Source organism: Chelonoidis abingdonii, chromosome 6, assembly GCF_003597395.2.
Source record: "Chelonoidis abingdonii isolate Lonesome George chromosome 6, CheloAbing_2.0, whole genome shotgun sequence".
NCBI lineage: Eukaryota > Metazoa > Chordata > Testudines > Testudinidae > Chelonoidis > Chelonoidis abingdonii.
The window spans coordinates 14,733,987-14,756,118 of record NC_133774.1 but is presented as its reverse complement, the minus strand read 5'-3'; the positions used below and the strand labels follow the sequence as shown (position 1 = coordinate 14,756,118).

Genomic DNA, 22,132 nt, shown 5'->3' with positions numbered 1-22,132 from the left:
TCTCCTGTAGCAGATCTATGCTACATGAAGTTAACCTTATCTTAAATAAAATGCTAATAAAAAGTTCATGACATCTAATGAGGAAACATGAGATGAGAACATGAATGAATTTAATTGGATGAGACATTTTTGGCCATTGTGGCCTCTTCTGTATTGCAGAAACTGTATGACCTAACTACAGTTTAGTTTCCTACCACTCAACACACGTTTCTAAAGATACAGGTATTGCTTTGAGGACCTGTAGTCCTTAACTGTTATGTTGTACTGATAACTCTGGTGGGGCATGTAATCTCCCCACTACTGTTCCACAGTACACCGCTCACTGCTTAAGGCAACCTCTCTAATTTACTTTCTGTATTGCACTGGTTTCATTTCGACCTGAGGCCACTTAACTGTATGAATATCACTGCATGCCCCTTGAAGCTCAATTGCAGGCAGTTTTCAGAGGTGGACTCTATGGGTTGGCTGACATCCAATACTGGGGTTATCTGGGACATCACATAACCGAAGATATATGCAGATGCTGGTGGCTATTGTGGAAAAACTATTTCACTAGGAAGGTGGTTGAGCACTGGAATTGAGTTACCTAGGGGAGGGAGTGGAATCTCCATCTTTAGAGGTTTTTAAGGCCTGGCTTGAGAGAGCTCTGGTTGGGATGATTTAGTTGAGGTTGGCCGAGCTTTGAGCAGGGGGTTGGACTAGATGACTTCCTGAGGTCTTTTCCAACTCTAATCTTCTATGGGAAACTAGCAATCCAAGCCCAGCGGAACTGTCATTTGCAGTACTTTCTGATATGAACAGCTGGCTGAGATGTTACTTGGAATGACCAGCAGTAACAGAATTTAAAGACTGAAGATTCCATATAAGGTTGGGACAATAACAGTAGTTCCAACTTGTTACCTACACAATTCTTTGACCCTCTCTCTAGGGGCACCCACCCATAACCTGTTCCTAGGGCTCAGGTGTAACCCTGTTAATTTAGGCACCCACCCTTGCCCTTCCATGGTCTCAGGGCATAACCTTACTTTCTCTAGATTTGTGTGGTCTTTTACAAGTGAAAGAGCTTTACAAAGTAATAGCCTACTTAACCTCTATTTAATAAGTTACCAAAAAACAAGAATGCATACACTAAACATACAGCGCTCACCACTCCAACTCCCATTAAGGCACATTGACTTCTTGATGGCCAGTCAGGATCAGGTCATTTGGGGAACTCCAGTTTCTGCAGGGTGTCATTGGCAGAGTGTTGAGGTCTGGCAGCTCTGATCTTGGGGCTGTGTCCTGGAGTTGGTTCCCCTTAACTTCCTTTTGGACTCCAGTTTATATTCTGAAATTTGAGTCCTGCTACCTGTACCATAGCCAATCATTTTACTAACCAATCCTAACATATTGTAACAAAAAATACTCTAACCTAATCATACCCCAGCACCTTAATTTACACCTAGCAAAATCATCAGTGTAATGGAAACAATCAAAGAACCAGACAAAGATCATAGAATATCAGGGTTGGAAGGGACCTCAGGAGATATAGTCCAACCCCCTGCTCAAAGCAAGATTAATCCCCAGACAGATTTTTGGCCCAGATCCCTAAATGGTCCCCTCAAGGATTGAACTCACAACCTTGGGTTTTGCAGGTCAATACTCAAACCACTAAGCTATCCCTCCTTCTCTTACAAACAATAGAGAAGCAGGGACCAGAAAGATAAAGAAATGAGGATTTTACAACCACAAACTATTGATAAGTGATTTCTTGCCAGACAGAATGCTGTCAAATTCAGTTTTCTTTAACCATCTTAAGATGTTTCTTTATCTGGTGATGGTGGGCACTATTAGGACAGGATAACCTTCTTAACAGCCTATGACATTTTTTTGATGTAATTTAGATGGAATGTGAGGATCTGACTTCCTGCTTCGTAGCTTGTGGCTGCTGTTGCTCTTAATATGGCTGCAGACAAAGGCCTTAGGCCTTACAATATGGCTACAGGAAAAGGCCTCACCCTCTCAAGTCCAGGGCAGAAAAGGTGAGAGCTGGACTCCATTTAGGACTATTTCTTCCACCCAGAGGTGCTTTTGGATAGCGTGGAGGCACAGTGGTAACTGAGTCAGAACACTGATGCTAGTGCACTGAGTGGACCAGTGAGTTAAGCTGGAGCTGGAGAGACCACACATTGTGTGAGGATCTCAGGATTTACTTTCAGGGTGCATCTACAATACTCGCCAGATCAGCGATCAATCTGTCGGGGATTGATTTATTGCGTGTAGTATAGACGTGATCAAGCGCTCTCCCGTCAACTGCTGAACACCACCTCGGCGAGAGGTGGAAGCAAAGTTTGATGAGGAAGCTGTGCTGTGCCGCGAGGACGGGAAGTAAGTAATTTTAATTCGATCTAAGATATGTTGACTTCAGCTACACTATTCTCGTAGCTGAAGTTGCGTATCTTTGATTTCTTCTCTTCCTCTTTCTCCACTCGTCCCTCCCCTACCCCCCCCGTGAGACCAGGCCTAAGGTAGCAAGGATCAAGAGAGAGTGGCCCAGCTGTGTTGTCTAAAAGGAGTTTGGATACAAGGGCTCTTTACTCTGGGTATGCAACCTTTTATATAAGTGGACTGACTTTTGCGGAATGGCTTTGAGTAGTTGCTTCTTGAGTTCTTATGCTCTCAATAGCTCCTTTAGTTCATAATATTCTGTCCCTCAAGTGCCACCTATAAAACTCCTTCTGATTCCATTCAGTCTTCCCTCACTCCTGCCTGGGCCTGGCATACCCTACGGTGACCTCCCTTTCAGCTGTACGGGTTGCTGAGCAGTGGCTGATAAACAGATTTTAAAAGGCATATTGAGATGAGGGGAGGGATTTATACTTAGAAAATAAAATTGTTGTTACAAAAAATTAAACATATGGCAAGAAATTACACTGATCACTATGGACAAAGTATTTAGTACACCTCTACCCCGATATAGTGCTGTCCTCAGGAGCCAAAAAATCTTACCGCATTATAGGTGAAACTGTGATGTCGAACTTGCTTTGATACATTGGAGCGCGTAGCCCTGCACTCTACTCTACCGTGTTAGGTCTGAATTCATGCTGTATCGGGTCGTATTATATACACCTCTACCCTGATATATCTTTTAGCCCATATGAGGAATCGGGGAATATAACTAGCATCAATCTGTTCTTCCTGGAATTAAATTTCATTATCTTGCTATTTAATGTATGAAAATAGGTCTAAACAGATTTTCCAGACAAGTGATGTACAAATAAATAAGAGCAATAATGACACTGCTTTATGCTTGTTGTCAGATGTGACTAGGGCGTCTATAAAATCTAGTAGGACATCAGTTGGTTATGGTTACTATCTTATCTCAATTCTTTGGAGCTATAGCAAACTCAAAGCAAGTTCTCCAGCACTGCAATCAAATTTTGGAGAAATGCACTAATACAGTAAGTACAGCGAACTAACCAGCTTTTCCATTACTCTAACAGTTGTTTCCCTGTCCCCCATTGATGGGCTCCTCCACAAAGATGTGGGAAGGTTCTGCTTGCTTTCAGCAAGTAACCTCTGTTAATTCAGATAAAGTGACAGCCACAAGCCTTATCTCCATTCTACTGTTGCAGTAATCGAGCATTCCTGTGTCCCAACTCCTTGTAATGAGGGTGAATTCTAATATCCTTACCATCTCTGGTCCAATGAGTACCCTTCAGGAAAGAGTAGAATGACAGCTTAAGCAAGCTGTTACTTTCATTACTGTTTCCTATATTTAAAAGGATGGCTAGGGTACTGCTGTGTGTGATACAGCATGGCCAGAGGGCAGCATGAGAGTGTTAGCAGGGGGCCTTATTCCCTGCCAAGGGAGGAAGGTTTGCTTTAGATTAATTAGAGCACCTGATCTTGCATCATCGTATAAAAAACCCCTGCTTCACGTCAGACCAGGGGGAGTTGAAGAGAGTCTGATTGGAGCAGAGTGGCAGGTAGCAGAAGTTGGAGGAGAGAAAGTTTGGAATCAAAGAGAAAAGAAAGTTCGAGGGACGTGCATAGCGGTGAGAATTGTCGAAGTCCTAGAAGATACCCTAGGTAACGCGGCACCAAGCTCTGTTAGACCGAGGCACAGAAACCCTTACAGTGACGGTAGGCAGAGGGAATAACGAGGGGAAGGAACCACGCTAGTTCAAGTTGTCACCACACCCGCCCTGGTGGACCCCCCTCGCGATCATCAGGGCCGGGCGCAGGCCCTCCCCTCCTTCCCCTCCCCCCCTCCACTCCCCCCTCCCTCCCCAAGACACAGTGGGTAATTAGACCAGTCTCAAGCCACCAATCAGTGCGCTGAAACTCCCTCAGAGAAGAGAGCGCGCGCGACCCATGCAGATCAGTACTCGAGCAATTTTGCCACATATGGTTAAGACTGTTAACTATTTCTCATCATTCTGCACTGCACTAACAGTTATCTCGAATAGCCTCGCACCGACACCTCCGATCACACACACTCGCACACAGCGCATCACCCCCCATCCTCTCCGCGCAACACTAACACACCCCACACACCTTTCTCACACTAGCACCCATCTCCCCCCCCCCCCCCCCCGCCGCCTCGCCAGCCGCCCCAACCACACACACACCACGAGGGTCTCCACAGGACTCATCGAATCAACGTCTCGCATCACACGGAAATACCATCCACTCCTCCCCACGCACTCTCACAAGAGCAAATACAACAATGGATAAACACACATTCGGAAGGAAATTAAAATAGCGTACGGACACCTAACACAACACTCACCCGCGAATACTGTCAGTCCCCTGTACTCGCTGTAGTGTCTGTTCTCCCTACTAGATACTTGCCACTTTCTCTCCTAATGGCTCACAGTCTTGGAATTGCAGTCGCACTGGCAGTTACCAGCTTGTCGTACAGCTGTGTAGGAACAGTGCGCAGGTGTGGACATCTTGCAGCTTTCAGCCTTTGGAGATTGTGTCATTTGTGCGCAGCTATACACAGTGTTGCCAGTGTGCTGCAACGTGCTTTCAAAAAGAGAAGGAGGGGAGTCAGGAGTGTGACATGGACGTCGTTGGGAGACAGAGAAGCAGTGAATTTCTGGAGCACCGACAACGAGTGAGCTTCCCGCCTTGCAATCTTGAGCCATTTCCCCGGGCAGACCCCTCTCCTTCAATCACTCTTAACGTGTAGAAAGGCCTCAGACAGATAAAGCCATCTTCTCCAACGGACTCCATCCCCCGCCGTGTCTGTTGTCTCCTCAAGCCAAACACCTTGTGAACATTCCAAAGCCTGCTCCGGCCTGCTCGCTTGACAAAGAGCAGCTGTAGTTTGCTAAGTCTGGGGATACCTGCCGTTTCTTGGTTGTAGACAAGGAATTCTGAGATACCCTTCAATACCCCTGGATCAATAACAGCGCTGGTGAGCTGTCCACACCGAGCCGGTCCACCCGCTGCAACCTCATCACTCGAGCGCCTCCGACTTCGCTCACTGTAGCAGACCAAGCCGAGTATACAGCCACGGCTGCATGCCACGCATTGCACACGCAGCTCGGCTGAGCTTTGTAAGTGTGGACACCGAGTAAGTTGCAGCGCTGTAATCCCCTCACCAGCGCTGCAACTTGCAAGTGTAGCCAAGCCCCTAGAGACAATACTGCCTGTTCTCCTACTCGATACTGCCACTTCGGCTAGAGACAATACTGCCTGTTGAACTATCTCTACTGTCCCTCTTCCCTGCAGCCATTCCACTCCTTTGCAAGACTGTGACAAGGAAAGTGGAACCCAATTATGCCTTTCATGAACATTTAAGAGGTCTACAGTCCATTGTAGTGTGCTTAAATTATTTGATATGGTAGCTGTCCTGCAACCTCATCCATGTATAACACTTCTTGAAAAGAGAGGCTCTGTGTAACTTGCACCTAAAGTGTGCTGTGTTCTAATACCAAAACCACCATATTCTTGCACCTCAACAAATCATAGCTAAAGCATAAGATACAGAAATGCTTAAAACCATCAAGTCAAATGCTGCCATCGTTAGACTGATGTGGTGGCATATCATGCCATCGATTTGTGTTGGTTTGAATTGTCACGTGTGATCATTTAATCCACATTCTCCTTATGGGTTGATATACATGATATTTAACAAGAGACATGTAATATTCAAGGAGAAATCTGACACAAACTGAATTATGACCATCACTGCCTCTGCCCAATGCTTCACTGTCACTTACACTTATGTCAACACTATGCTGACTGTAGGCTCTTCTAAAAGTAATAGCCAGGATGCAGCAGCTTTTCTGTCCAGTTGTGCACAGGAAAGTCCTGTTCTCTCACTCCATGATTTGTAGTCAGGAACTGATATTAAAGTTGCCACTTGGTGGTAATCTCATAAAGCCCTAAAGGATAGTGGCAGGTTCAACACAATTTTGGCATGCTTCCGACTATTGATATGCTAAGAAGTACTTCAGGTGTTTTTTTCCTGCTAATTGCTCTTCCATATTCTCTTCTCCCTACTGACTTATCTGTGCCTGTTACATTCTGTTGGTTATTTCTTCAGCTGGCTTCTAGTCTTTAAGACTCCTATTTGGCTCAAATTTTCTTATGTCTTGCCATTTCATCACGCTGCCCTTTATACCTTTTGTTTAGGGCTGTATCTACTCTTCAATTCTTATAACGTGTCCAAGAAACCTCCGTGCTAAGTTAAGGGATTTTAACGTTACATTCTACTTGACCAGTTTCTGAAACCTCCTCCCCTTCTAAATTGTATGATCACAGCACCAAACACTACCATGAGCCTTCTTGCAGGATGCTTACTAGTTACGACTCAAACAAAAATTCCTTTGTTTACAGCCAGTGTGTATGCAGATACTTGAAGTTGCCCATTAGGTGTTACCGAAAGTGCCTGTAATGTTCTATGCACTCTTCCAAATGAAATGCAGTATATTCTGCCTTGAAATAAATGTTAAAACTGAGTTTTTGTTTTAAAAAATCCTTCAACACTGTACTTAGTCACGTTTTTTCTTGATACAGCGGCTGGTAGGGTATGACCGTACTAGAATATTTGAATTATGACCAGGGTTTGGAGCCAGATGCTCTATGTATGATCCGTTCCATTTCAGAACTTACTTTGGAGTCTGTGGACTCTTTGGTAAGAGCTGTGTTGCCACTTAATACTAATTGCTCTTTCCTATATAGGTTATATAAGGTAATGCAAAATAGATTTCTGAAACACTGATGTAGGGCAGTATCCCTGTCCACCTCACTGAATGACAAGAGACCACTTTGCCCACTTTACCATTATAGGTCAAACCCCAACTGTCCTCTCCTCCTATCCATATTTACAGGTAAATCGTTCATCATATTCAAATCAGAAACTAATCTCTTCCAATCCATTACCCTTCTACAAGTGTACTGATGCAAACTAGCAGTTGTTTCCCTATGTCCAGATTTAGTCAATCCAGCCAATGAGAAGTGTGTGTTTCTTAGCTTTTTCTGGTTAGGCTCTTCCTTTACCGACTCCTTCTGGACTACATTCCAGGGTACGTTCCTCATTGAAAGAAGCAGCTTTAGCATTCTGTCACACATTATGGAAGCTTTACTGCAATTGTTGGCTCCATTTGGACAATTTCTAGCCCAGAACAGCTTTCTTTGGAACTCTAATCTCCGTTTAGGAGGAAATGGAAGGGCTGAAAGCACACTGCCTGTAGTAGTAGAATGAGGGTCACACTTAAAGAATCTCACTGCACTGTTCTGTGTCACTTTTGGTAGTCAGAGAAGGAGGCAGCTTGCAGATCCAGCTTTTGCTTCTCACTCTCTGGAAAGGTTTGGGCATCCAAAGATCCCCAGCAGAAGCGTGCATTTAAATTCTGAGTTAAAGAAGGGAGATCTTGAACTGAAAGGATCTAACCCTTTATCAACCGCATCTGTCCTGTGGTCAGTTCAGAGTTTTGAGTATTCAGGACCAAACTGTTCATGGGTGGTGGTTTCTGGCTTAACAGATATTTGTTAGGGCTCTGTCCTTTTTCCCTGAAAATTCCCCATTTACCCAAAATAATGTTAATGCAAGGAATATGCTAATTCCAGAGGCTCTGCTTTCTCTTTCCAGGGAATGACTTTCCCTTCCTCCTAACTCCAGAAGCCTTAGGACTTAAGGGCTCTCATGCAACTCAACTTGGCTAGCCTCCCTCCATGATGGAGATTCTCAGTTCCATCTGATGCAGAAGCAGCACTCCCAGTTTCTTCAAGGAGGACTTTCCATGAAGACTAAAAGACTTCCTTGGCAATTCTCTAAAATCCAGCCAATTTAAAAATCATGAGGAAACCAGCTCAGCTTCTACCTGTTTACCGCTACATTTCTGATTAAGGGCAGCTATACGAGGCCCTATCAAAATTCTCATTAAGCAGTTATACTACAATAGCCCCCAGATGTGGATATTTTTATTTTCATTTAGCGTAAACTCCTTCCCAAGAGACAAACTAAACTGAAAAAAGACTCTTGTACCGGAATGTGTCTGCCAGGGTACTGGTGCTATATTGGTTTAAATTCAGATCTTAGGTTATACCTAGACAGAAAAGTCCTTAAGTAACTGTAAAGAGAAGATGAGAGTACTAGAAAAATGCATACATGAATCCTAGGTTGAGACTGGGGCAATCAGTTTACGTTATCCTTTTAAGAGTCATATGTTACAGGGGTGATACCAGGACTGTAGAAAAAAAGTGATTTTTAAACAATTACAGCATTTTGACTAACTTATATCTCTAATCTTATGGGGGAGGGGGAGATGGACCCATCTCATACCGAAAAAGTGGGGACATCAAAGTCAAATTAAGTGACTAAAACAAATATGGGTCACTCAAGCAGTGGAGTGTTTGGTCACAGCTTCTTTTTGAAATTCTTTGAAAAAACAAATCAAGTCACTCTTACAGAGGACGAAGCCCATACCAAGCTTGAATGATTTGTTTTTTAGAATTCAGTATGCATTCCAAAGGAACAAATGTCTTGCAATCTCAAATAGTACAGTCGATCGTTGTTTCGCCGAAATTCCCTGCTTACTGAGAGTGATTCTTCATCCCAAAATAAGTTATGGGAAAGCTGATGCTGTGACAACACAGGCTTGGACTGGACTGGCCCAATTTTATATGTGGGGAATGATTCTACTTTTTGGCATTGGAGCTAGGAAGGCTAGGAGGTTGGATTATCTCAGATTTTTATTAAGGCTTGCTTCAGAATGCAGTCTTTTCTAATGTCTGTTCCATTTTGAAAGATTTTTCTTTCTGTTAATCAGTTTATCTAGAATAAAAGTGAACATTTTAAATCTTCTTCCATTTCTTGCACTGGTGTTTTTTTGGACACCATCTGGTCTGAAATCTCTGGGTGGGGCACAAAAAGGGGAAACGGCTCTGGATGCAACTTTGATAGTACGTCGGTATAGGTTTGCCACAGTGAGCAGTAACAAATATGGTAATGCTGACCCACTCCACTGATCATACAAGTTGATTTCAAGTGGGTTCCATCCATGCAAATCATAGGTTCCCTTGAATATATTTGATATTTGTACCAGGACATCTATATCGGTGGCTTGTCATAGATGGTTGGAGTTGAGATGAAGACCCAGTGTAAGCTAGCCCCAAATCTCATTTTGATGTTATCTCTCTTCTAAGCAAATGTGCCCTGGATCGTAATGGGTGACACATTGCCTGCACTCTGGATCTCTTGAAAGATAAAGGACTTGATAACTTTTGTGATTAAGTATTCTCACTTTCTGAATAAAAGCATCCTTCCCTCCTTAGAACAGTGTTCCAGGGTTCATTGCAAAATAGTGTCATATGTGATCAATCAGGAATGCTGTTTGTTTGAGATCAGTGACTATACCGTGTTTTCCAAGCCACTTGGGATGAGCTAACAACTTGGGATCTCCACAAGTGTTTGGAATTAGTCGTTAGCCATTTAGACAAAAGTGCTGGTTGCATTTATCATGCTTCTAGTAATCCATACAATCTAGTATAAGGTTTGAAAGATTACAGCTGTGTTTTGAAGGAGCCAAATCTCAAAGATAACCAGCTCCAATCATAAAACCATAAAGGCTTTGTATGTCAATTAGTACATACCATGTGCTGGGTATTAATGTGTCTTTAGACTCAGGAATCTTGGCAATAGTGATGCATACTAAAGAAGATGATCTAGCCAAAAGACTGTAAAATTTCATTAGTAAAGTGACTGACCACCAAACCAAAGGTGGTCCTTCACTCAGATTGCTTATCTTGTTGCTTTTCCATGACACACAGGTGCTAAATAAAATTCCAGTAAATTGAATGAGACTTGGTTGTAAAAGGTGTGTATGTGAATGGTTGCTGTTTGAGTTTCTTTATGCAAAAGAGAGCACTCTTATACAATTTGTGTGAAAATGAAATGTTGCTTTTTATTTTTGAATTGCTTGTTAGCACTTACCTCTGACTTCTTAGTATAGGATTTGTTATGCTAATTTTAATAGTTACATTTTAAATATCAAAGCTTGAGCTTGTAAATAAGTGTTTGGAGAACTTGGATTTCTAATCTATGGTAGCATTTTAAAGGTGTCTTTTTAACATTAAAGAACTACAGCAACCAAACTTCAGACTGCTTTATAACTGGTGCCTGGCATTTCGAAGCATTGTATCCAAACATTAACATTCTCTCTCTTACGTTTCTGAGGTGCAAGAGTTATTCTGTTTTTATAGATGCGAAAGCAAAATTGTTGACTTCCAAAGGCCACAGAGATGGTCTGATAGAGCTGGGTATGGAACACCTGAATATCTCGCTCCTAGAAACATGCTGCCCAGTCTACATCACCCTGTCTCCTCTTCACTTAAACTGTTGGAATTATTATTGTGCAGGCTCTTTTTTTCACTGCTGCAATTCATCCGTTAAAATCTCAGAACTGATTTAGCAAAAAAAACCCTGTCTTTCACAGAATGGTAAGGGAAGGTGGGGGGGTTTCCCTGCCCCCTCCTCCCCAACTTATTTATGGTTTTGGTAGTCATTAGTTAAAATGTAACTCTAAGATGGGCTACTTTGAAGCTATTGTGTTACTGTTTTTTCTTTTATGTATACACTGTGGGAGCAGAAAATAGTAGTTGATACCTGCTTTAAGATTTCTCATTTTCTGTAATTGTCTTAACAAGACAGGCACTCTTCTGAAATGAGGTTGAAGTTTTTTGTCATGATGTCTAAAAGTTGTTCTCCTTATGCTGTGGCAGTTCAACTTAAGATGCACATGGCCTTACTTTATGAACTCCTTAAATAGGTTTATTTTAAAAAATTAGTTTTTAAAATTAAATCTTGTTTACAGCCAGGTTGATGAAGTTTTGCGTGTTTTAAGGGACATTACAACTATGTTGATTTCTTAAAGCCAGAGAAATTGTTCACCTTTTAAAAACATTACCATTTTACCTTGAGTCACATGTTCCATTTTATTGGACTCCTTCATATAGAAAATAGAGCATTTGTGTTAGGTTTAACTGATATCTAATGCTATATCTTCTATGTGAAAGGAAGTATTATGTACACTTTTCCATGTTTTACATCATGGTATTTTGAATAACCATGTTTCCATATTCACATCAATTTTTTTTTGTTTTGTTTTCAATTTATGCACAGCACTTGCTCTGAAATTTGGGGACTGAGTACACCAAATACGATAGATCAGTGGGATACAACAGGCCTTTACAGCTTCTCTGAACAAACCAGGTGAATATGCTGCCCTGTCTCATCATAGAGATCTTGTGGGAGGGATTGGCTTTGGAGGGTCTGTAGAGGGATGCTTTTGCTGTAAATTATAATAAAATGCTTCCTAGTCATCATATGGTACAGCACTCTAAAAACAATTGCTTGCCACTATTTTTAAAAAAAATTCTCAGCTGATGTTTTGACCAATGAAAATTCTAATTCTGGAATAATCCTCTTTCCACACCAATGCCATTGAAAGAATGGGAAGACTTGGAAAATGCAAGCGCTAATATGTTTTGGTATTTATAACAACCAGGTTAGCACACTTAACTCCTTAGGCCTAATTATACAAAGTTTTTAAATTGCTTTGTATGTCATAGATTTTTGAATATCTGATCAATTAGCAAGATTTAAAAAATTATTCTTTAAAAAAAATTAAATAGGCTTTTTATTTTTTCATGTCACCTTTACTTTGTGTATTGAGGTTTGTCTCACCCATCAACAATCATAAACATCTGCATTTGTGTAAGCCCATGCAGTCTGTCTTAAAACTAGCAAAACACTTTCGACTGGTAGCACCGGTACATGCATACTCAAGTACATAATGAAATTGCACACTTCTACAAGATGTGTTTTGATGCTTTTGCATTATTGTTATACTGCCATGTGGATCACCTGAGCAACTGACTGCTTTAGGTTTATTTGAAGTCCTCAGGAAATTATTCTTCTTAACGCATCCATGCTACAGTGTAGTCCTGAGGGGTAGAAATTGAGGGAGTGTTCATGGTGTGCAGTGTTGTAAATGTCTTGTTCATGTCAAATTCATATGAAGAATTCATTTTATGTGCTTAGAGGTATAATGGCTTTTTTATTGAATCCCAAACTCATTGGCATTAACTTATCCTAGAGCTTCTCAAGTTACTTTAAAAGTGTACTACCTTCTGAAGTTCTCCAGCAACAGCAATTTAAATATTGTAAACTTTTTTTGTTTTCTGAGGGGGTAGAGAAAACACTAAACCCCCTCCCCCCATTCCCCAACCTTTTGATTATGCTGATTTTTAAGATACAGCCTGTAAATATTTTTGAACATCTTCCCTATATAGATCTCTCGATGGCCGTCTACAGGTATCTCATCGTAAAGGATTACCGCATGTTATTTACTGCCGCTTGTGGCGCTGGCCAGATCTTCACAGTCATCATGAACTTAAGGCAATTGAAAACTGTGAATATGCTTTTAATCTTAAAAAGGATGAAGTATGTGTAAATCCTTACCACTACCAGAGAGTGGAGACACCAGGTAGGAAGACTGCTGTTAGACATTTTAAAGAAGCCCCAGTACAATGTTTACCCAGAAAACTCTTAATAGATTAGTTGGAGTCCGTTAGTAATATTTAGGGCGCAAAAGTGAGCGGAAAAGGGTTGTCCATGCGGTTTTGCCAAAATGGCAAGTTTTGGATGAAAGAATAGCATAGATTTTGCAAACTCAAATAATTTGACTATTGGTTAACTTTTCAGTTGTGATAATATAGTAAAACTTCTAAAAATGTATATTTTATTTGTGTTGGACGGTTTCAAATCCTCAATTTAGCATGAAAATATCTGCAATTAGTGTAGTGAAATCCACCTGCCTTAGACTGCTGAAAACATAAATGACCATGTCCAAGTTGGCTGATATGGAATAGTTTTATTAAACAGGCTTTTTACAAATCTGATGCTTCTGATAACTGATTTAGAACTACTGTGTAATTGCCTGAGTTTCAAAACAGCTCAGCACACCTGAAGATCTGGTTTTCGTAGACCATAGAGAAGTAAAATAGATATCTACGGGATCTCACTAATGTTTTATATTTTACTTTCCCAGTTTTGCCTCCTGTGCTAGTGCCACGACATACTGAGATTCTAACAGAACTTCCACTTCTTGAGGACTTTACTAATTCCATTCCTGAAAACACTAACTTTCCAGCTGGAATTGAACCACAGAGCAATTATATACCAGGTATCTTTCTTTTTTAAAAGATACTCTCTATATTAGTGGTTAATGTTCATGTAATAAGCCAAAGGTAGAAATTAAATTAAATCTGTAATTGTTCAGATTACTGGAAAGACAAACTCAGGATATGCTTTCTGAGCTTCAAAGTGAGGGTTTTTAGCTATAATAATTCAAGTGAAAATATTATTTATAAATATGCTTTTTGTACAAAACAATTCAGTATGCTTTTACTAAATTAATAAACCAGCTTTGTTTAAAACAAATATTACACAGTGTATGTGTTTATTTTTATTAGACAGCATGTCTAGGATTTGAGATGCTGTTGAGGACAGTAGTCTGACTTGATAAATGATCTGGACAGGGGGCGGTGAACATTGAAATGGCAAAATCTACAGACAATACAAAATTTCTTAAAATAGTTAACTCCAAAGCTGACTGCCAGGAGTTACACTACTGGGTAACTACATGACAAAATGGCAGATGAAATTCATTTTTGGTAAGTGCAAAGTAATGCACATTGGAAAACATAGTTCCAACTATACGTTCAAGGTGTTGGGGTCTGAATTAGCTGTTCTTACTCAAGAAAGAGAACTTGAAGTCATTGTGGATAGTTCTATGTGAACGCCTTCTCAGGGCTTGGCTACATTAGAAATTTCAAAGTGCTGCCCCGGCAGAAGTGTGAGTGTAGTCAGAGCCGCAGCGCTGGGAGAGAGCTCTCCCAGCGCTGCTTGTAAACCACATCCCTTAAGGGTGTAGAGTGCAGTGCTGGGAGCCACGCTCCCAGTGCTGCCGCCCTGATTACACGGACACTTTACAGCGCTGCATCTTGCAGCGCTCAGGGGGGTGTTTTTTCACAGCCCTGAGCGCGAAAGTTGCAGCGCTGTAAAGTGCCAATGTAGTCAAGACCTCAGTGAGCAGCAGCCACATCTTGAATACTGCATACAGGTCTAGTTGCCCTATCTCAAAAAAGATGATAAATTAGCATTAGAAAAGGTACACAAGGGAAACGATGGGGGTGAGGGGGAAGGTGAGAAGATGTGCTAAAGTCTTTTAAACCATTAATGGTGTGGAGAAAAGGGAAGTGTGTTATGTGAGGGGGTAAATAATAAGAACTGGGGCTTACCCAGTGAAATTAGTAGCAGGTTTAAACCAAACAAGGAAGTACTTCTTCACCCAACACACAGACAATCTGTTGAACTCATCTGCTAGGGGATGTTGTGAAGGTCAAAAATTGAACTGGGTTAAAAAAAGAATTAGGATAGGGCCATCAATGGCTATTAGCCTAGATGGTCAGGGGATGCAACCCCATGCTCTGGATGTTCCTAAACCTCTGACTGCCAGATGGTAGGACTGGATGATATGCATATGCAGAACTTCAGTTTTCAAACTGTGTAGTTAATGAGGGTCTTCAATACCAAACTTCAGCTTTCTGATTTGGGCTGCTTTGGTGCTAGGTAGGGAGCTCTGTGTTCTGAGGCAAAGACCATATATGGAAAATTTGAATGACAAAGGTTGAAAGTTAGCAACTGAAAACAGAGACGCTGATTAGATTAGAAACAGTTATTGACCTTAACCATAGCTGTTGGCTCCAGGGCTGCCGCTGGGGGGCAGGGAGGGGGAAGGCAAGTGGGACCCTGCGTGCTGCAGGAGTCCCCACGAGAGTTTTTTGAGGCCCCTGGAGTGGGGTACTTCACTCACTTCGGGGCCCCCGGAAAACTCTCTCAGGGCTTCTTCCTTTCTGGGTCTTTGGTGGCAATTTGGCGGCGAGGGGTCCTTCTGCTCCAGGACCCGCTGCCAAAGTGCCCCGAAGACCTATGGTGGGGGGTCCTTCCGCCCCAGGACCCACCGCCAAAGTGCTGGGTCTTCGGTGGACATTTGGTGACGAGGGTCCCCTGCCGCCGTAGACCCCAGACCCCCTGAATCCTCTGGGCGGCCCTGGTCGGCTCGACTGTAATAAATGCATCAGAGGTGGGAAGAATCCACTTTTCAAAGTGGATTGTGTTTATAGTTAAAAACAAACAGAAAAATTCTCTCCTAACAAGTACTTCTTGAAACCATTCTTTTCAGTACTTAGAGTTACCTTAATATAAATGTGGCTAGTAATCTAATGTGATGTAATGATAGTACAGTTCAGAAAATAGTTACCTTGGGTACTTCATTGTGTGCAAGCAGAATGTTCATTTCTGGTATCTACAGCTGTGATCCCATTGAATGTGTGAAAGATTTCCACAATACATGCTAGCTTTTTATGACTTCATTGTAAATTTGTTTGCTATATGTGAAAGTTGTATTTCCTGTCTGACTTGTCTTGTTCGGTTCCTTTGATCCCCCAAGTGCAATCTTGGATTAGTGCATGACTTGTTTTAAAATCTTTTTGCAGAACTTATTCCAAAAGTAGAAATTCAAAGTTGAGGGCTTTTTTTTACTATTCATTTAGTTACAAATATTAACTATCTCTCAATTACCTTAGTAATATATCTATTTTAATAGCAATCAAGTAACCCTCCAGTCATTTAAGGTTCATTGAAGATATTTAAATCTTCACACTTTAGTTTGTAAACTTTAAAAAGGGAAAGGCATCAGTAGGTGCCTTGACAGCAAAAGGCTTGCCTGGCTCAGATTTCATACAGAAAATGGCTTCCTGAAGTGCAGTATAACAAATACATATTTTTGAGGGCAGAGGAAGCCAACCGTAGTCTCCTGTATGTTTTTATTTTTAAACTCTTGCCACTCATATTAAACTTCTAGTATCAAAAACCCTCTTAAATTGTTCATGTAATTAGTAGGGCTATTGATTAATAGCAGTTAACTCAGGCAGTTAACGCAAAAAAAAATCAATTGTGATGAATCGCACTTTTAAACAATAGAATACCAATTGAAATGTATTATATTTTTGGATATTTTTCTACATTTTTCAAACATGTTGATTTCAATTACAACACAGAATACAAAGTGTATGGTGCTCATTTTATAATAAATATTTGCACTGTAAAATGATAAAGAAATCGTATTTTTCAGTTCACCTCATACAAATACTGCAGGGTTTTCTTTTTATTACAAATATTTGCACAGTAAAAACAATATAAAGTGAGTACTGTACACGTTGTATTCTATGTAGTAATGGAAATCAATGTATTTGAAAATATAGAAAACATCCAAAAACATTTAAATAAATGGTATTCTATTATTCTTTAACAGTGCAATTAATTTTTGTAATCACTTGAGCCCTAGTAATTAGTTAACATTTAACAGGTTGAAATTTTCTTTAAAAAGCCAAGGAAGGTGATAAGCATAAGAACTTTTGTGGTGCTTTGAAAACGAGTTGGAATTGCTTAGAATCCAAGAGGGGAACTGGCATGGATGGAATCATTGTCGATTGGAAGGTATAGCTAGTTGACATAGGTTTTCCTTGGATGTTGAAGAAGGAAATGGCTGGAACTGTGGACTGTTGTAGTGAGGGCTGGCTTTCTATAATGTAGAAAATTCTAAAATGTGGGCAGGGTAACTGATAACATGGCTATCCTACGTGAAGGTGGCTAGTTCATGAATTTTTTCAGTGTTGGAATTCACCAGAGGTCTTCTCAGTTTTAATTCTCGTAAATGTGAAATCTGTTGATCAATACTGTAAAATTCTGCAACTGGCTGAAATGCAAGCATGCTATAGCGTGCTACAAACAAGAATTGCGTGTGAAGTTATATATACATGTATGTAGTGAACACTTGACACAAATGTGAAAAAACATACATAGACAAGATTACACAAATTTCACCTAGATAAGGCACAGACTTAAGGCTAGAAGGTGTTGCAGATGCTGCTGTGACAAATAACACTCGCCAATATGAAGTCCTAACTCACTGCTCAAATAGTGTATGGCACAGATTGTTTAGAATGAAAATCCTAAAAACTTAATCAGTGAGCTAACATATGTAATATTGATACAATTTGTTTGCTCTTTGCAGAAACGCCACCACCAGGATACATCAGTGAAGATGGAGAAACAAGTGATCAGCAGTTGAACCAAAGCATGGATACAGGTAAAACATATTCATCTCTTCACTATGTGTTCAGAGTTGGGATTTCTAGGTGTGATCATCTAACACAGGCCTGCACAACTCGTAAAGCGGCGTGGGCCATATTACTCCAAAGAAAACAGCTGAGGGCCGATCCTCACCGGCCCTGCCGAAACCCGCCACCCAGCACCACCAGGCCCCCCTGAAATACTACCCCCCAGCACCGCCCACCCCACAGAAAGAAACCCTCCTTCCCCAGCACTGCCCCACTGAAACAGTGGTATTGAACCTTGGTAATATGTTATAGTGGACCCCTAAGGTAGTGTAATTAAAGTAAAAGAAAAATGTCTTTTTGCTAGAAGTAGAATAAGCTCTTCCCCCCACTTTGTAATCGATTGCCCTGTTGAATGAATGAGGTGTGACTGAGGAAGGTGTGGAAGGCAGCACCTCCAGACAGCTGCAACCCTTGGAGAGGGGATGGAAGCCAGACCAGATCAGTAGAACAGGTCAGCCACTGACTCCTCGCTTGCCTCCTCACCCCCCACCACTGCCCAAGTGCAGCTTGCCTACTCACCCTCCGTGGGCCGCACAATGAGCCCACCTGCTTACCCCCCGCAGGCCACACAGTCAGCCCACGCGGACCGCATGTTGTGCAGGCCTGATCTAACACAATGGGATGACTTCTTTCAACCATGGTTGTAATAATGGAGGTCTGACAGGCCTTCTTTAATTGTAAGCCTAACTGTGGAAAGTGGGTAGGGGTTCATAATTTGATACAGTGTCCTGTTATGTAAACGGGTGTGGGGAACTGAATTAATTAAAAAAGAAAAGGTTTATTGATACCACTCAAGCACTGTATTGAAGATTATGACTGATAATAGGAGTAGGGGACCAGAAGGCAGTGGACCATAAGAATGGTCATACTGGGTCAGACCAAAGATCCATCCAGCCCTGTATCCTGTTTACTGACAGTGACCAATGGCAGGTGCCCCAGCGGGAGTGAAGCTAACAGGTAATGATCAAGTGATCTCTGTCCTGCCATCCATCTCCATCCTCTGACAAACAGAGGCCAGGGACACCATTCCTTACCCATTCTGGCTAATAGCCATTAATGGACTTAACCTCCATGAATTTATCTAGTTTTCTTTTAAACCCTGTTCTAGTCCTAGTATTCACAACATCCTCAGGCAACAAGTTCCACAGGTCGATGGTGTGCTGTATGAAGAACTTCCTTTTATTTGTTTTAAACCTGCTGCCCATTAATTTCATATGGTGGCCCCTAGTTCTTATATTATGGGAACAAATAAATAACTTAGTTTTGTGAGATCTTTTTGAAGTTTTTCACAGTCTGCTTTGGTCTTAACCATCTTGAGTAGTTTAGTATCGTTTGTGAACTTTGCCACCTCACTGTTTACCCCTTTCTCCAGATCATTTATGAATAAGTTTGAATAGGATTGGTCCTAGGACTGACCCTTGGGGAATACCACTAGTTACCCCTCTCCATTTTGAAAATTTACCATTTATTCCTATCCTCTTCCCTGTCTTTTAACCAGTTCTCAATCCATGAAAGGATCTTCCCTCTTATCGCCAGAAGGACCTTGTCAAAGACTTTCTGGAAATCTAAGTACGCTATGTGCACTGGATCCCCCTTGTCCACACGTTTGTTGACCCCTTCAAAGAACTCTGATAGATTAGTAAAACATGATTTCCCTTTACAGAAACCATGTTGACTTTTGCCCAACAATTTGTTCTCCTGTGTGTCTGACAATTTTATTCTTTACTGTTGTTTCAACTAATTTGCCTGGTAGTGATGTTAGACTTACTGGTCTATAATTGCCGGGATCCCCTCTAGAGCCCTTTTTATATATTGGCGTTACATTAGCTATCTTCCAGTCATTGGGTACAGAAGCTGATTTAAAGGACGAGTTACAAACCATAGTTAATAGTTCCATAATTTCAATGCCATCTGGTCCCGATGACTTACTTGTTATGAAATTGGTACGTCAAACAATAGGCCTAATGCGGCAAAATAGTGAGGATAAACCATTCTTCCCATTATCCTTTTTGGGGCCTTTAAAAAGAAACTTGAGGGGGGAAAAAACTTTTACCATCCTTGTGGCAGTAGTGAAAGGATTGTTGCTGTGACACCAGACTTTAATACTCAGGTTGGGATGCTTGACTATCATCACTTCATCAGAGGGGAGCTCAGCTTGATGCTTGTGAGATCCTGCTGTCTTGCCTCCCTCATTTGTCCTTTGCCATCCCCCACCACTATCTTGCGCCTGTTCTACGTCTTCCTCTCTTGGCTTTTCACCTGATTGTAAAATAAACTGCGCTGCACAGCACCAGCATAGCGAGATGAGCTGGCCCAACCAGCTCTGCTTGGCTGAAGGACCAGTGAAGGAAAGGAATCTCTAATCAGACCAACTAAATTATGTTCCTGACCAGGGAGGTGAGCTGGAATCCAGAGGTGGCTGATTTGCCAACCAAAAGCATCTATCTGAATGACCAGCTGACTTGTATCTTGAGAACATCAACAAAAGCCATATTCCCCCCTGCCGCCCATTTATAGTATCCTATCTCCTGTTTATCGTGTGGCTGTTTTGTCAAAAGCAGGACTGTCATTCCTAGCTCAGAATTACACAACAGAACTAACCCTTTTCCTCCCACTAAGTAGGACTGTTTGGCAGAATAAGAAAGAGATTGCAACCACTATTCGTCCTTTTTAATAAAAAAAAAAAAAAGTGTTGATAGATTTTGATTTGCTGATTTATTTTGCATCATCACTCAATTTTAGTTTCAATTTGTTTTGCCTTGTTTTAAATCTTTTTCCATTTGTGTATGTTTATCAGTACGTTTTTTAACCTTGTGGAATAAATTTTATAGTACATTAGCTAGGGTGCAAAGCAGGCTGAGGTCCCTCTCCTCCAAATCCTTGGCCTTATTTTAAAACTGTTCAGCTTTGGATAGTTTCAGGGTCCTGTTAACACATTTGACTCTTTGAGCCCTTTATTCCATCTAAATTAACAAAACAACCTTTCACCACAAATCATGATGGAATTCCCCTGGTATATACAAGCATATTATACCAATCTCTTCTGAAATTTCAATACCAATTTAGTATGAACAATGACTATATGGAAATGACTTCTTACAAAAGAACGTAACTATTCAAGGATGAATCATACTGGGGCATACTTGCCAGTATCTTGCCAGACTATCCTGAAAAGAGCATCTTGTAGAGAAGTTTATATTAGCCAAAGAAGTTGACACATCCTGCTTTTGTTCCCAGAAGTCTAGGGGGCTGCTTGATCTGGTCTGTTTAATGAAATAGTATGACCGTTTTGAAAACCTTTTTCTATATAACATTTTTTTCCAGTTGTGCTCATCACCATGGTGTGAGAGCATCAACAATGAATCTGTCTTCACAAGTACCTCTGATGTAGAGAAGTTTTCCCATTTGACACATAGGGAATGGAAGTAGAGATTAAGTGAATTTGGTCAAGGTCACACGGGAAGACTGGCAGAGCTGAGAGTAAAACTCTGATCTCGCTGGTCCTGGTCCATTGCCTTAACTGTAAGATTCCCTGACTGGCGGTTAGATGTCCCCATAACTTTGCATGACTAGTGCTTGATGCTACCAGTGCTGATGATAGAATATATGTAAAATCAATTGCAAAAGGCAATTGCTAATCTCATTTGTCCAGTAACATGGGGCAAAAGACTAATCCAGTCTTGCTCAATATGTACTCTTGGAGGAATTCTGTGCCAAAAAATGAATTCTGCACACAGTATTTTAAAATTCTGCATATTTTGTCAAAATAACACTACATAATCATGCCAGTTTTAATTATTTTGATAACTTTTTTCAAAATATCTGTCAGAAACTGTCTGTAACAACACAGACAAACAGTTTTCCCCAGGAATAGAGTTGAAGAAACCTCTACAACAACTCAGTTCCTGTTCCTGTCACGCATCACCTCAATATTGGTGCACATAAAAAAAATTCATTCCCGCACATGGACATAAAAAATTAGGGGGAACCCTGGTCAGCACTGTTACCTCTGGATGAGAAGTTCCTGCTTACGGTGCATTCAGATAGTCTATGTTGGCAGTCCTACTTAAATTGGACTCTAACTGTGCTAGTTTAGATAAGGGCTGCAGTGCCTCAGCAGTATAAACTTGATGCCTTTAGTTAAAAGGCTAACCTGCTAGAACAGGGGTCGGCAACCTCTGGCAGGTGGCTCGCCCGGATGCACCCTGGCGGGCTGGGCCAGTATGTTTACCTGCTGCGTCGGCAGGTTTGGCTGATTGCAGCTCCCACTGGCTGCGATTCGCTGTCCCAGGCCAATGGGGGTGGCATGGGCAAGGGATGTGCTGGCTGCGGCTTCCCACCACTCCCATTGGCCTGGGACAGCGAACCATGGCCAGTGGGAGCCGCG

At 41.4% G+C, this 22,132-nt stretch overlaps 1 protein-coding gene across 4 annotated transcripts in view; it reads left to right on the top strand.

Annotated features, from left to right (window-relative positions):
• Positions 1-22,132, top strand: part of SMAD2 (SMAD family member 2) — an 83,878-nt gene that overhangs the window by 44,760 nt on the left and 16,986 nt on the right. For 2 of the 4 annotated variants that reach the window (XM_032798444.2, XM_075066841.1), the window contains exons 3-6: positions 11,621-11,710; positions 12,793-12,986; positions 13,551-13,685; positions 17,640-17,714. In XM_032798444.2, the coding sequence (XP_032654335.1) occupies positions 11,621-11,710; positions 12,793-12,986; positions 13,551-13,685; positions 17,640-17,714 (494 nt within the window). The remainder of the gene's footprint in view (positions 1-11,620; positions 11,711-12,792; positions 12,987-13,550; positions 13,686-17,639; positions 17,715-22,132) is intronic. The other 2 variants (XM_032798446.2, XM_075066842.1) reach the window with 1 other exon arrangement.